Source organism: Eublepharis macularius, chromosome 11 (assembly GCF_028583425.1).
Source record: "Eublepharis macularius isolate TG4126 chromosome 11, MPM_Emac_v1.0, whole genome shotgun sequence".
NCBI lineage: Eukaryota > Metazoa > Chordata > Lepidosauria > Squamata > Eublepharidae > Eublepharis > Eublepharis macularius.
Window position 1 is genome coordinate 63,355,082 of NC_072800.1, and position 16,353 is coordinate 63,371,434.

The window sequence follows — 16,353 nt, forward strand, 5'->3', positions numbered from 1 at the left end:
TTGTGTGAAAGTGAAGCTTTACTCCTGTGAAAGCAGAATGTGGAAACTGTGTTCTCTTTTCAAGCCTGGGGCCCACCCAGCCACTCGCACACACATGTATTTCTGCTGCAGAACCCTAGACCTGAAGATAGTTAGGATCATGACAACATATATTGTTAGTTATACTCTGCAAACTTGCTTTTATTTCCATGTGTTTCCTTATTTTGACTACAAAGTGGATTATGAGAGCAAGCTGTCACCAATTATTTGCAGGCAGCACAGGTATGTTTCAAGTTCTTAATAGCACTTCTGCTTCTAGGTGACTAATGGGAACTCATGCTTTTAAAGCATTTCACCTGTGCTTACAAGTAACAGAAAGAACAGGCTTCATAACTCATATTTAAAAGGCATACAGGAACATTTCCTGTGGCGGATCATACTGTTCTGATCTATTTATCAATATGCTTCCATTATCCTTTGAAAACTGATTTGATCTGATGCTTCTGTAAATATTGGCTAATATAATCTACACATCAAGTTCTGCTAGCTTGTTCAAACTGGGAAACTTTAAAAAGTTTGGAATGAAGAATTTAGCATGAAACATACGGGCTCCAGAATTCTACTTAACAGTTTTAAGAAATTTGCTGCCATTTAATTCAATGTTTCCCCAATACTTCAATAGTCAAAATAAAGTCTGTAAAAGCAAATTTATAGTGCGATCCTAAAGAGATTTACTCCAGCCTAATCCCATTAGACTGGACTGGAGTAACTCTTTTTAGGATTGCACTGTAACTAACTGAACTGAAACTAAAGTGCAACAAAAAAAGGAAAGCACAAACGTAGCAGCGTTTAGCGGGAAAAACTTATAAATTTTTGCTCTAATTCTGCATATTAATAATGTACATTGAGAAAAAATGTATTTGATGGAAAGGTAACCTATATTTAGCAACGTCAGACTTTTCTGAAATTTTGCCTACACTTTACTTGTAAGCTGTACTTCAATATGATATCAGCTAAGGCACAACATGGCTGTACAGCTGTGTGTGGGAGTACATAAATAGGGAGTGGGAGAACGGGGTTATGTTTCTGCCTTCCTAGGTAAATACAGAAATGCACACAAGTTTATGATTCGGTATTTCTAAAATGCTATTTTATTTTGCATCAGAACAATGGGTGCTTGCAGCATGATATTAAATAGGACACTCACAAGGCGATTTGTTTGATTCCTTTCAATGTACAATTCAAAACAGATGGCAAAACAATGCAGATGTTAGTTTTAGAAAACAGTTGGATCTCTCAAAAAAGGCACACAGGTAAAAGAGCAATAACCTGAAATAATGCATAGCTTCACAGACAGAGCTGGCAATAATACATTTTTAAAAGAGACAGGATATAAACAGCCTAAATAATAAGAAAAATAATGATTTTTTTAAAGGTTCTTGTTTAAAATATAGCTGGTGTCTTGGTTCTACCCTTTAAAAAAAAGTCAATTGCTCTAAGCAACAGATTGATTGTGCAGGCCCCCTTCCCAAGGAGAGGGGGGTCCAGATAAAAGGGCTGCTGGGGGCTGCTGGTATCAGATTCCACCAGTGGCTGGATGCAACTCAGTATCATCTTATGGAATTAGGGCATTTAACACAACATCTGTAACTGCCTCAGTCATCAATTTATCCCCCTACCTGTACAGGTCTTTTCTAGCTATACAAAAATTTCCTTTTTTCTTCTTCTTACTCAGAGTCTTAATAGCAGATATTTTTCATTACATTCCCAAGGAAAAGTAATGAAAGATATTATTGAAAGATCATTCAGTGAAAATGTCATACTTTTTTTCCTTTTTAATAATGAAAACCTAGACAGAAGAATCTAGAAACTGTACTCAAAAGCCGTCTTTCACCTTTTCACTGCATGTCGTCTTATCTTGAGCAAATCAAAGCAAGAGAGCTTTGAAAGCTGATTGTTTTCTTCTGAAGAAAGATGAGTTAAACCTAATGAAGCCACAGAACATCAAAAACACTGCAACAAGTACTTCAGAATTTTGGATTTGGATTCTCTAATAGTATAAGCTAGCTTTGTAACTTGGAGACATGTCAAGAATTAAGTGCTCAGTTACAGGAAACAGTTTAGCTTTTTATTATGTTTAGATTAATATAATTTATGCAGTTGTTCCAGAGACTTTAAGATATATTACTTTACCTCTTTTGGATATGTGACTGTGTCAGCCCCATAACATTATGAACCATTTTTACGAAATGATTTTTAATATGATTTTTCCCCATTTTTTTAAAAAAAAACGTATATTAATTCTGGAGGATACCTATGTCTCAGTAAAAATTAACGGCAACAGACATGAGAAGTACAGAAACAAAAGTAAAAGAATTAACTCCACCCAACCCTAAGGCCAGAAAACAAAGAAAAAGAGTTTTTCCTGTTTTGGGTTGCCTCATCATGGAGTTTTCGAGGTAAGAGACAATCATAAGTAGCTTATCATTCCTTCTTCTGCACAGTACTAACTAGAGTTAGCTGAGGAATTTTTCTTGAATCAGAGATAGCTCCCATTGCTGATATTATTGAAAAGATAAAATCAACTTAGAGATCAGTGGCTCAAAATTCTACAGGAAGAAAATCTTGAAGCAGAAGGCATGGGAATTCTGGCACAATGGCCAAAGAAGAGAGGGATGAAACAGAAGCAATTTCATGATGAGAAATTTGAGCCTGAAGAATCATGTCCGACAATATCTGGTAAACCAGTCTTTATTCAGAAGAAATGTTTTCAATGCAACTCTGGACAATGTCATCAGCCATTAGAGCATAGATTCAAAGCAATGCTCTAATAATATGCTCAAACAACATCTGCTTTACATTCTGTTCAATCCTAAAATATGTGACTGGGGAACTGGAAGAAGTTTCTAAATGTCTGCTTCACAAGTATCCCACTGCTCTTTTTGAGAATTTTCCTTGTGAAATATATTGCACCTGAAAAAAATCCTCAAGTCTACTTTTGGAATATTTTCATTTCTCATCATCATACCTATTTATAATACAAAAAGAAGTTCTCGGGTTCCATCACTCTCACAGCTATCAAAATATCATTAAGGAATGGGTCAACTTGTCTCCAGTTCCAAGGTGATAAGATGAAACGTGCTCTGCTTGATAAGCTGAAACCTGCTCTGCTATGTATCTAATACAGTGGAAACCTTCCTCAAGCAGCCAGGTTTATTATACACAGAAAGGTCTACAGGTATACGCTGCCTTTCTGCTAGTGTACCCAAGGCATTTATAGTTCAAACTAATACCTACAATACAACATAGATAACACAAAAGGAAGAGGGCACAGAAATGGAAAAATCTTTACTTCCTTCCTTTATACCCTGTCTTTCTGAAAGTGTTTGACTGGTCCAAGGTCGCCTAGTGACTCTGATCACATGGAATGGCTGCTGCAGGAGATGGTTCTGGAAAATATGAAATCAAATGACAGGCCAAGTGATTTAATCGTTTTTCTCAAGTGGATGAGACAAACATACAGGCAATAAACTGAGACTCAAGTGCCTGCAATTTTTTAAAAAATGGGGAATTTTGAATGCAAAATTCCTGCTGTCACTGGGAATGAGATTTGTTCCTCCCAAATTTATCCCTGGTGCTTAACCTGCTTATTGATGCCTGCATAGCTCCTTCACCTACATAGAAAGAAAAGACAAAGTTGTAGTGGTGACAAACATTGTATAGCTCTTATAATACTGGCAACAGAAACCCATGAGGCTACAGTGTATACATGCAGACATGTTGCAATTTTGTGAGGTTCTCACAACATATGCACATTCTTCTGCACTCTAATATTTTAGCGCTTTGTAAGAAAATTGCATCCAAAACTCTGCACTTTCAACTTATCTTACAATTTGTTGCTCTTAAGTTGCCCACCGATACTGGTAATCTATTACAAGCACAGGATGGGTTTTTTTTTTTTTGCTTTATCAAGCTAAGATCAAGGGATAAGAAAATACAAACAATATTTTCTTCTATCAAGTGGGATATACCTCATTTTAAGCTTCCTCAGACCATGTTTGTCCAAGTTGACTCAGAACTAGTGCTTGTTCTTTCGGACTAATGCATAACTTTTACTGGTTGTATTAACATTAATCACTATTCGAAGAACAGTGAGAACTGCAGAAGCCTCAGGACCATAGCTAGCAGACAAGTAAGGTAAACATTACCACTCAATCCAGGAGGGGAAGTACAGAACATAGTTTTGTTCCAGACTTTTGAAACAAAGTGGAACATCTAGCCAATTTTTTAAAGATCCAAAACAAACTCTCATTATTAAAGCTCCCAGACCAAAGACAAAGCATTAAATGTTCAGCACTTGGATATGCCACACAGATGAATTCAAATGGCAGCATGCTTGGCTGTTTGGAGCACTGTGATGATGCAGGCAGCTCTTTCGGTGCAGTGGGCCCTTTGGCTTGCTTAGCTTCTCCCTTCCCCAGCCAACTCCTTCTTCCAGTTACAATCTCCAATGTCTTTGGCAACAATTGGGCACATGAGCCAGCATTTGTGAAAGAGATCAAAGTCCCTCCAATATGGCAAGGGGGAGGAGATGGGAAGGGCTTGAACAGATTAGGAACAAAATCTTTACATTTTTAAAGCCTTCATTCCTAGTCTGCTTGGATCATGCCTGAGCCTCCTACCCAGTACCCACTGTAGTCAAAGAGACTCTGGTCTCTTTGACAAGTGCTCCTACTTGTCAAATAGTTGCTGAAAATACTAGAGACAGTCTCTTCTAATTACACCTGGAGAAGAAGGCAGCATTGTTGTGCTACTGCTACCTGGGTCCAAAACGGGCTGCTGATAGGCTCCTTGGCAAGACGGGCCTCTCCCACTCCTGCTGCCATTAAAACCGGCAGCACAGGAGAATATACGTCCCTCCCTACATCAGCTCCCAAGCTTGGAGGCAGGGCAGCAGAATTGCTTGGACAAGAACAAAATACATTATTTATTTATTTTAAGACTTTGAATTTAAATGTTTAAGGAACAGAGTTTAATTTGAGGGCTAAATTTCTTACCCATGGTGGCGGTGGGGGGGACAGCTTGTGTCTTGACACTTGACTTTCAACATACTTAATCTGGAAGTAAATATGTACCAAAATCAACAGAACCTTTTACGTAAACCTTTGCTGGAAAAAAATTCTGCTAACAGAAGGACTTCCATCTATGGGGTTTGACTTTCTTGGCTCTCCCTCTAGCTACAGCAAAAAAAAATGCCACCTGAAATGGTGCGGCTGGAGGATGAAGGAGTCTGAGGTTTACAGTGGAAGGAGTGGATTGGCAATACTCCCTCCCCCACCTTCTGCTAGTGGAAATGCTAGGCAGGATCCAAACCATGGTGATGATTGGTCTTCAAAGATGCAGAGACTGAAGAAGAGCATTCTAAAGACTGGCTTTCATCAATGTGTTCACATTTTGACAGTAAGTAGGAAGCTTGATTCTGAAAGCATTGTCATCATTCCCACTCCCACTTACTTTGATGTTTTGACAGAATAATAACAAGGATCCAGTGCAAATAATTAGCACTGGACGAGGCTGACATAACCACAACAACAGCTACATTCATGCTTCACAAAATAAATGATGTTTGTTGCTATGCACTCCTCTTACACCTCTTGCACAGAGAACATGACTGAAAGCCTTCAGTGAGACTGGGACGCTAGCTCTTATCGTGTTGCTGCTCTTGATGTTTTGACTGCATGCGCAAAGTGTGCTCGCGCTCCCGGCGTGCATGATGACATCACTTCCGGGAGTGACGTCATCACGCAGGGTCAAAGGGCGCCCCACATGACAACATCACGCATGCTGGGAAGGGGCAGAGAGAGCGGGCAGCTCTTTCTCGCCCCCGCCACGCCCCTTGTCCCTGCCAACGCGGGCTGCAGCTGCTGCGAGAGAACGGGCCGGCCACCACAGCTTGCTCTCTTGCCACCGCCATGCCCCTTGTCCCTGCCAGCGTGGGCTGCACAGGGATGGCTACAGTGGGGGGAGAAGGGTGGGATTGGGGGATCCCCCGCCCCAGGCGGGAGGATGGCCACATTAATCTTCATAAACTGGGACTCAATTTTCCCAGCTGCTCATATTTGGATCTAAAAGCAAATTGCAGTTTGATTGACATCTTCCAAGCAGCATCCATGCCCAAATACACACGTTTGTTGTGATATCAAAATGCTTCCACATTTCACCTGGCTTGAAATCTTGAGATGCTATCTTCACATTATAGATAAATACTATGCACATCCAAAATAGATTTAAGAACATTATAAATTTCAATGGCATTATGTCAATGGACAGAGATTTACTTAAAACCAACAGCACAAACAATTAAAGGCTCCAGTACTTCATTACAAAACCTGTATCCAAGTCAGTCTTATGTATGATTTATGGTGTCTAGACTAATAAAATTACATAGCCATTAATTTTTATTATGGTAACAATGACAGTAAAGACCAATACCTAATTTCAAATGTAACTCCTTTCTTATTGATTGATTGTAAAACCTGACAGCAATAACTTTCAAGAAGGAAAGCAAAAAAAATTGCTTCAATTTACAATACACTAGCATCTTGAACTAAAATAATTGTGTTTTGCAAGAATGCAGTATCTGAGTTACACAGAATGCTTTAGCAAATAGAACAGGAAAGCACCCACATGGAAATGTTGCTTACAAATGCAGAAGTCTAGGCACCAAGTTCTACTGACTCAGATTTTATCTTCTGATATTTTGAGGAATCAAAGAAAAGCATTTTTCACAAATACAAGAACTGCACACAGCCTTTATCACTGACACACTAGCGAGGGAAAGAGGTCTGTTTTCTGACTGCAAACTGTATTATGGATGTTCAGTGTCTTCAAAATTACAGTCTGGAATCTCCAGGTAATGAACCAAAGTTTCAAAGCAAGGTCTGAAGTGTTGAACTCATTAAATTTGTGACCAACTTTGGATTCTGATACAGACATAAAAGCACAATGCTGAACTGCTTAAGTCCTAACCTCTTATGACTTCTGTAGTCTCTTGGTAGTCAATGCTGTCTGCAGTTTCTCAACACAGAAATAAATGGTCCTAGCTCACATTTCAGTCAATCCAAACTATGAAAATATACAAGATCCTTAAGACAGAACTTTATGACCCTTAAAACAGAACTTTATGCCCTCCAAAATTGAAGCCTTCTTTCAGAAGTATTGTGTGAAGTGTTTGACTTGGTTTTGGAAGATTAAGCCAGCAGATTGTGGGATTTTTTTTTAATTATTGTATTGTATTACACTTTGTTTTAAAGGGATTTTTATAGCCTCATTATTCACCCTGAGCCTTCTCCCAGGACTAAGTCATCTACACAATAAAGGAAAGAAAGAATTCATTTCTGTAAAATTCCCATAAAGCTGTTTCTTACTGGAAGAAATATGGATAACATCATGAAGCATCTTTCAACGTAGGTTCACAAGATGGTGTTAGCAGAAGTTACACATAAATGCAATTAATATGATGTAAACAAGTTTAACACTAATAAAACAGTACAATTAACAATAAAGCCAACAGTAAAATTAATTAATAGGCTAATTATCCATTATAAACAAAGCGTATATTAAAATGTTTATAAGGCAAAGATGGCAGGAAAAGAAGATTCGAATGATTCTTAACTGAGGTGATGAGCCTCCCTCGCAGGGTGATCTACAAATTGGAGGGAGGTGGGAGTTCAAAACTTTCGGAAGGTACCAATGGGTGAACATTTGAAATCTTAGTTAGCTCCTTTCCTCACTTCCAGTAGTTTCTGATAGCAAGTTAAAAAGGTTTGTACTGTTCACCTTGCTCAGAGGATAAAATCTCAGCTGCTACATTTTTCTCCCAGGCCCTTAATAAGGGGTACACAGTCAATAGGAATCAAATAGGAATATCCATTTGCTGCTGGGAGCAACAAAACAATAGCCCATCATCTATGAGACTATGAGCTTCCAAAAAGGAAACAAGAGGTGGCAATGAAATAGTAGTAATGGGAGAGGGAGCAACAGGTTTTCTAAACAACATCTGTCAGGTTTTAATACTGTCATGTTTTTGAATATCTGTTTCTCACTTGTTGGTATATTAATTAGACATACTTACATGAAGTTGCCTTACCTAGAGTGTTTTTAATGCCATATTTTTTAATTGCAGCTTGAGATAATTCAGTTATAATGTTGTATACCTGGTAGGTGTTAGTGGATTAAAAGTTAAGAACCAGTGGATTAAAACAGAAGAGGTCTAAATTGGGTTATACATTAGAGGCAGGCACGAACTGAAATACGAACCAAAGGTCGTCATGAACCAGGCCGGTTTGTGGTTCACGAACTGTTGGTTTATAGGAGCTCATTTCTCAAAAACTCTGGCGAATTTTAGCCCAGTTTGTATTTCGGTTCATCAGTTTAGACAGCCTGGTGCCGATCAATCAGTTTCCTAGGCAGTGGGGGCAATGGGCTCTCTGCAGACCTTCTGTTGACCCAGAAGTGACGTTTTCATGAACTGAACGAATCAGTTTGTGAACCAGGGCAAGTTCGTGAAAGTTTGTGGTTTGTGAAACATGACAAACCACAAACTGCACAGTTTTGAATTTCCCAGTTCGTGCCCATCTCTATTATACATACATGTCTTCATGTGCTTTAAATAATTTTTAAATGAAGAATCCATATAAAATATTTAGGTTTTATAACACACAGCATAGCTGCTGGAGATGTAAAAAAAAAATTGTAAAGAGAAATATCAGTAACTCCAAGCCTAAATACACGTCAACCCTGCAAAAAAAGCCCTACCCATTGTATATTTCAGCCAAATGAGACTTTTATAGACTGAACTACTCTTTCTGAAAACACAACTGTTATCAAATACATGAGACTTTCAAGATACCCTTCATCTGTATCACCACACACCCGAGGTTGTCATAATACCTCAGAGATAGTAGTGAGAAGAGCCCTCTCAAGCTCTGGTATAGTGATTTAAGTCTTGGAATAGGTTTGTATGTTTGAACGGGACACTAACAGAGAAGGGAGCTATTTCTCTTCTTAGAAGGGATATTTCAGAACTTTTAGGATAATACTTTCATTGGCTTTATGCTAACCTAGGTCAAATCCACATTCACCCATTACCCGCATGTTTATCAGATATCTTCTGTTTGCCTCCAATCCATGATTTTTTCCTCTTCGTTCACATTCCTGCTTCCAATCCGTCTTTCTCGCACGTCCCTCCGGTCACACGGCCGCTTGAAAACCGCTTTTTTTGGCAGGACCTCCCCCCCCCCCCATTTTTTTATTTTTTTGAGCGCACTTTTCCGTTATTTCGATCTTGCCTTATAAAGAAACATCATTGAAGATAATGATGCCTCTCTTTCCCCCACTGACAGCACTGATGGCTCTCTCCTGTTTCTTTTTTGGAAATGTGGAAGCATGTGGGAAGCTTTCGTGGGCATTTCAGAGCCCCTGGCTGGGACAGCTCTGTGTTCTGTTATCACATTGAGAGAAATAAATGTGGTTGGTTGCCTGGGGTAAAGATTTAGCTCCCTGCGATAACTGAAAAGTGCCTGTGTGCTGCTGTGATGAAGTGGCATTCGAAATCGAAAAACATCATGGAATGTTCAGGGAGGAATTTCCGTGACTACCAAACAGCCCAAACCAGCATTTCCATTTCAGAGAGTCACAAGTAACATCCCTAACAGTTATTTTCATGATTTTTACAGCTTGGGATTGTCATTATGCATACCTCTACTGACTATTGCTGCTAAGAAGCTCTGGAAAGATGGCATTTCTGGATTTGTATAAAGAAATGTCTATTTTTATTTAAAATGTTTGTACTCAGCCTTTCTCCCTGATTTAATTGCCACATGGAAAGCTGCCTTGAGGGGCAAGGTCTTGCACTAGTGGGATACCTCCTAACCAGGCTCCCATTTCCTGCTTAACAGGCCAGTGGAGAAATAATTAAGGGGGTTCCTCAATGTTCCACCAACAATCAGCATTACTTCCATTGAAAAATGGAACTGATGTCATCAAGCCAGAGTGACATTCTTGGGATCTCTGGTCTGTGTACAGAGGCCATTGCAATGATAATGTTATGCAGTTTTACTGTTCTTACTATGATTTGAGTTGTCACTGGAACCTGCCTTGGGAAGAAGACAAGGTTTCAAGCGCTGCAAATAAATTTGTTCTCAAGGCTGAGAAAGCAGGAATAACTGGTTATATACATATCTTACACAAAAATATACAAAAAACCCTTCAAAACAAGAACTGGTTTGTGCTCACTCAGCAAAAGACTTTATCCTGTACCATATACCCCAATTCTCCAGTTACCTACCCAAAAACACTACTGACAATCACTATTGAGTAACACTTTCCTATATCATTTCTGAAAGATCAAAAATGAAAAAGCTGTTCTTACTTCCTCTGATAAACCATTTTAGAACATTGGCACTGCACCCCTGGCTCAGAAGTATATCCTCCTAACTGGAGAAGGGAAAGCCACGGGGTGGGAAAAATAGCTTGTTAGGGGAACTTGTCTAGCACACAGGTTGAGAGTCCGGGAGCACATATAGTGAGAGACACTCCTTCATTTATGTGGCCCCCAAGTTATAAAGGGTATCACAATCAGGCGGGTCCTCCAGCAGCAGTGGTGGCGCTGGCCGCACCACCTCCCAGCTAGTATCTGCTCCCAGCTGGTAAGTGTGATCGGTGGGGGGGGGGGGCGTGATGCCGCCCAGCTGGGGAGTGGTTGGCGAGGCCATCCCCAGACAAAGGGTTTAAACATGTAGCAGCACTTAACTGATATTTTGCTATTTTGTGTGTTTTAAGCAATTTTTCCAAGTTTGTCCTCTTTTAAACTTCAAATGCCAACTTCTTTAATAAAATTATTAATTTTGCTTTGTAATTACAAAACTTTGCTTTGGATTTTTTAAAAAAATTAAGATGCTATTGTTCTGGTGAAGAGAATTCTTTTAATGGGGAGATTTTAAACATTAGTAGTGGCCTAATAAACAACTGAAATGAATCTGATGGAAAGGAAATATTTGCCTTGGGAGGCATTCTATAACAGTTTAATACAATCTCTTCCTCCCTCCACATCAACAATGATGATTAATGACACCCTGCTTGTATAAGCACAGATATGAAATGCACATGACCTCATTTAAAAGCCATGCAATGCTAAAGTCAAAATATGCAATACAAACCCTTTCCCAGAATAGTGGCCAGAACTACAGAAAAAAGTATGCCAACACACATGTGCAACAGAATGCTCAGATGTGGGAGTTCCCCCTGCATTCAAAGTAATCCACAAAATCAGTGATGGCAGATTTTTAGTAACAGCCATATAAACATGTATATGCTTGTAGAATGCAAGCTGTATATACTATATTACTTTAAGGTGGATGTCTAAGGAGGGGATCTAATCCAATCCTCCCCAAACTATACTGTTGAGTTTGGGATAGAATGCTCAGAAAGCTGCACAGAAAGTCCCTGCAACAGCAAAGCAGATAACTGCAAGATTTCAGGGTGGGCTGCAAAACCAGCTGCAGTAATCTAGCCTAAGTAGTGCATCTTATTTTAGAACCACAAGCAAATTCCTTCCCAAACATTTATTGTCTTTGTACAAGAAGGGTGGGGAGATTAGCTCTGTGGGGGGTCAATTATCCCATTGCTTCCAAAGCTTCTAACCTTTTTATTTTGTTTATATATATGTACCTTTTTTCATGAGGACTTCCCCCTTCTTCTTAACCCGAAATAAAACATTTTTTGGATAACTGGAGAACCTAGTACTCCGAAGCCCCTATCTTGTTTATAGTTACTCCACTTTACTGCACTCCAGGATGGCATAAGAATACCAAGTTTTCTAGTAGAGGGAATAATTTGAGAGCCCATGAGTAGAATCTCCTCATATCATAACTGCATGAGACTGCATGAGACAAGATGAGTACCTTCCTGCTCACCTGAGTGCCATATCACCGCTGTAGCATAGTAGTTAAGTGGTTGAGACGTAAATCAACACTCTGCTGGTTCAAATTCCACTACATGAGCTCAGTAAGTGTCCCTGGATAAGCCACTCCTCTCAGTCCCAGGTCCCCAGCTGTATTGTGGGGATAATAACACTGACTTTGTTCACTGCTCTGGGTGTGGCACTAATTTGTCTAGAAGGGCAATATAGAAGCACAGTTGTTTAACAACAACAACATCTTATAGTGGTGACTGCAATGGTTTGAGGAAATTCTTCACAGTGCAGACAGAGGGCATTTTTTTAACCTGCTCTCCTTGTCTACACAATATGGAATCCCAGGGATGCACCTTTCATATAGAAACACAGAGCTGGAAGGGATCCCAAATGTCCTCTAGTCAATCTGGCCTGGAGGAAAATTACTTCCTGACCCTAAAGTGGCAATCGGCATTATCCTGGACATACAAGAACGGGCCATGAGAGCCAAGCACCAGCTCATCCTTTCCTGCCCTCCCCCTCAAGATCTTCCTCAATTCATACTGAGTCACTGCTGTCAGATGGCTATCTAGCCTCTGCTTAAAAATGCCAAAGGAGGGGAATTCACCACCTCCCGAGGAAGCCTGTTCCATCAAAGAACTGCTTTAACAACAACAACAAAATTCGATTTATATACTGCCCTTCAGGACAATTTAACACCCACTCAGAGTGGTTTACAAAGTATGTTATTATTATCCCTACAACAATCACCTGTGAGGTGGGTGGGGCTGAGAGAGCTCTGTAAGAGCTGTGACTGATGCAAGGTCACCCAGCTGGCTTCAAATGGAGGAGTAAGGAATCAAACTCAGTTCTCCAGATTAGAGTCCTGCTGCTCTTAACCACTACACCAAACTGGCTCTGTCAGGAAGTTCTTCCTAATGTTTAGCTGATTTAATTTTAACCTGTTGGTTCTGGTACAACCGTCTGGGGCAACAGAAAATAACTCTGTTCCATCCTCTACTTGACAGCCCTTCAAATACTTGAAGAGGGCTATCATATCACCCATCCATTATCTCATCTCCACACTAAATGTACCTAGCTCCTTCAACCTTTCTTCATAAGACTTGGTTTCCATAGCCCAGCCCTCACCATCTTTATTGCCTTCCTTTGGACATGCTCCAGCTTGTCAACATCCTTCTTAAACTGTGGTACCCAAAACTGAACACAGTACTCCAAGTGAGGTCTAACCAAAGCAAAGAGATACCACCACTCTGCACGATCTGGACACTATACTTCTGTTGCTGTACCCCGAAACCACAATTGCCTTTTTAGCTACCGCATCACATTGCTGTCTCATTTTCAGTGCACACATTTGATTTTTCCTACCGAAATGCAAACTTTACAGTTATCTCTGCTGAAATTCATTTTGTTAGTTTTAGCCCAGTTTTCCAGCCCGTCAAGATCATCCTAAACCTTGATTATCTTCTACTGTTTCTGCTACCCCTCCCAATTTAGTATCACCTGCAAATTATTCGAGTCATTTATAAAGATGCTGAACAACATGGGGCCCAGGACAGATCCCTGAGGCACTCCGCTTGTCAAGGGGATGAGGAATCATTTACAAGCACTGTTTTGGTGCAATCCGTCAACCAGTTACAAATCCACCTAACAGCAGTAGGACCCAAACCACATTTTGGGTCCTACTACTGTCAACAGTACTCTTGTCAACAAGAATATCAAAAACGTAACTTACTGAAATCAAGATAATTATGTCCACGCATTATGTACCCCAATTTCAATAGCTGTTCCAAAATTTATAAAATATTAAGGACTGGGCTTCCTTCACAATTTCACTGGTCTTTAGGCAATTCTGCAATGATTTAGAATCAGCACAAGTGTTTTTCCTCTGTTACTAATGAATAGCCCCACTACTGAAATCATTTTGATGAGAAGCATAATTAGATTTGGGATATATATACAATTTCTCCTCATACTTCCAATTTCTTGGGTTTTCCTCCTACTAAAACAGATTCTGTACAACATTCCATGCCTCCATACGGGAAAGAGCATGTTCAGTCTGTGTCTGAATTCAATCCGCACTTTAAATCTTTACCCACCCACCTGTGGGTAACCAGTTTCACTGAGGTGTTATTAAATGTACCAGCAACAACTGAGGGTACATACCCAGTACAGATCCTGTCTGCAGTAACTTCCTTCTAGTGTACAGTTATTACTATGACAATTTGCAACTGACAGAGAAGTCTTGAGCTATTTCAACAAGGACCTATTGTTTTATTTGGAATGAATTCATTCTGAGGAGAGAGAAGACCTTAAAACTTCAAAAGAAACTCAACACGTAAATGTTTTATGCTTTTGCCAAGGCTTTGCCAGTTTATAGGTAGTTATAGGTAAGATACCAAAATGTTCAGATATTCAGAGATCAAAAAGCCATCTACAGCTATACCTGCATGCATGGACATTGATTTTTTAAAGGCTGCTTCCACACACGTTGGATAATCCACTTTCAATACTCTTTAGTGAACATTTGAAACTGATTTTCCATGGCTGTTTCCACACACGTTGGATAATGCACTTTCAATGCTCTTTAGTTATCCTTTAGAAGTGGATTTTGTTTCACACACGTAAACCCAGTTCCAAATGATCACTAAAGAGCATTGAAAGTGCATTATACAACATGTGTGGAAGCAGCCTATGTGTGGAACAAAAAAACCACTTCAAAAGGATTGTGAAAGTGCATCGAAAGTGCATTATTCAACGTGTGTGGAAATGGCCAAAATCTGGATGCTATTCACAGAGCTCACATTATACATGAAATGGAATCAGATCATCCCATCAAATACTATTTATGTAATAGGATTTTTCTATTAGCACAAAAAATGTAATGAATTAACCTTTTTTTGGAAATAATTTTTGTTTATCTGCTTCAAACCAAAGACAGGCCTCCAAGGCAGAAAAGTTTACAAGATGGAAAACAAGACAGAAAAGTTTTGAATTTGCTACAAAAAAAAAAAAGTACTGCTATCCAGGCAGATAACAGTGGATTTGTGTGATATAACATGGGACTAAACAGATGTGGAATTGCACAGCTGCTTCCACTTTCCATCACATTATCATATCTGAAGAGGAATATTCATGCACCTTTACCAAACTCACCCATGTGTGTTTTGTTCCAGTGTTATACAACATGAAGCAGCTATCCTTCAAATTTTACTAACAGTTTCTGTTTGAAGGAGAGCCTTTTGCTCTGTTGTGACACAAAACAAGTTCTGGTAAAGGTAACACACACTTTTCTTTCCCTCCAAATAAGATGTTTACAAACAATCTATACCCTTTTTGCTTCTAATTAGCAACAAAGCACCTCACAAAATTGACTGGAAAATATTTGGAATACTTTTTGTGTAATTTTGTGTAATTTTGGTTCATTTGAGCAGATACATGAGATACCATCCATGGAGTATAGCCAACTGTTTTCTCAGAACATAATAACCTCAATAATTACTCCTCCTGGCATTTCTGCTCTTCCACAAATGTATACACACTGTCATTTATACCTGATACCAGTTCTTATATAAACCGACTATTTAGAAGCACAGATTTGTTTTATTTCATGTAAACTCCCACACAACAGGGTAGGCTTTGCTTTTTAAAGTAGCAATCATCCTCCTGCAGAGAACGTAACCATGTAATTTGAAAAGCCCAGGGCTCTAGCATCTTCAAGAAGTCGGAGATTAGATTATACACATTACAATTACAAGTGAAAATCCAAGAGAAAGCCAAACAGAAGTGGACTGAGAAGCTAAAACAGCCCTGGAACAAGCTAAGCTCAGCAGCCCATGAGGTATACCCACTGCTAATGAAGAGTCTGTGCCAAGAGGCCCTTAAGATAACAACAACAACAACAACAACAACAACATTCAATTTATATACCGTCCTTCAGGACAACTTAATACCCATTCAGAGTGGTTTACAAAGTATGTTATTGTTATCCTCATGACAATCACCTTGTGAGGTGGGTGGGGCTGTGACTGACCCAAGGTCATCCAACATGGACAGCGTTGCTGGGCCTTTGCTTTGTTTGGTAGGGCCACCATGGGCCACTGTAAATTAAATGGTTAGTTCGCCCCTAAAACTTCAATTATTAAAGAAGTGTACCTTCTCTGATGGCTGTAAATGGGGTACCTTCCTCTTCTTGAAGTCTAATCACTTTCAGTGCCACCAGTTTGCCATTTACCCTGGAGTAAATAAAACACAAAGTTAGGATGAAATACAGCAGTCTGATAAGAGGATTTACTACAGTCAACTTCTTTCCATTAAGCATCACTGATATTTTTCATCTATAGAACCAACACTCCAGTATATTCCTCAGTATGCAATTTCTGGTTGCATTGCCAGCCTAAAAG

The 16,353-nt window shown here is 39.5% G+C and overlaps 1 protein-coding gene across 1 annotated transcript in view; it reads right to left on the reverse strand.

Moving 5' to 3' along the window:
• The window catches only part of CDK14 (cyclin dependent kinase 14), a 318,753-nt gene that overhangs the window by 189,725 nt on the left and 112,675 nt on the right, over nt 1–16,353 (reverse strand). Inside the window, exon 5 of the mRNA XM_054992114.1 lies at nt 16,106–16,185. Within this exon, the coding sequence (XP_054848089.1) occupies nt 16,106–16,185 (80 nt within the window). The remainder of the gene's footprint in view (nt 1–16,105; nt 16,186–16,353) is intronic.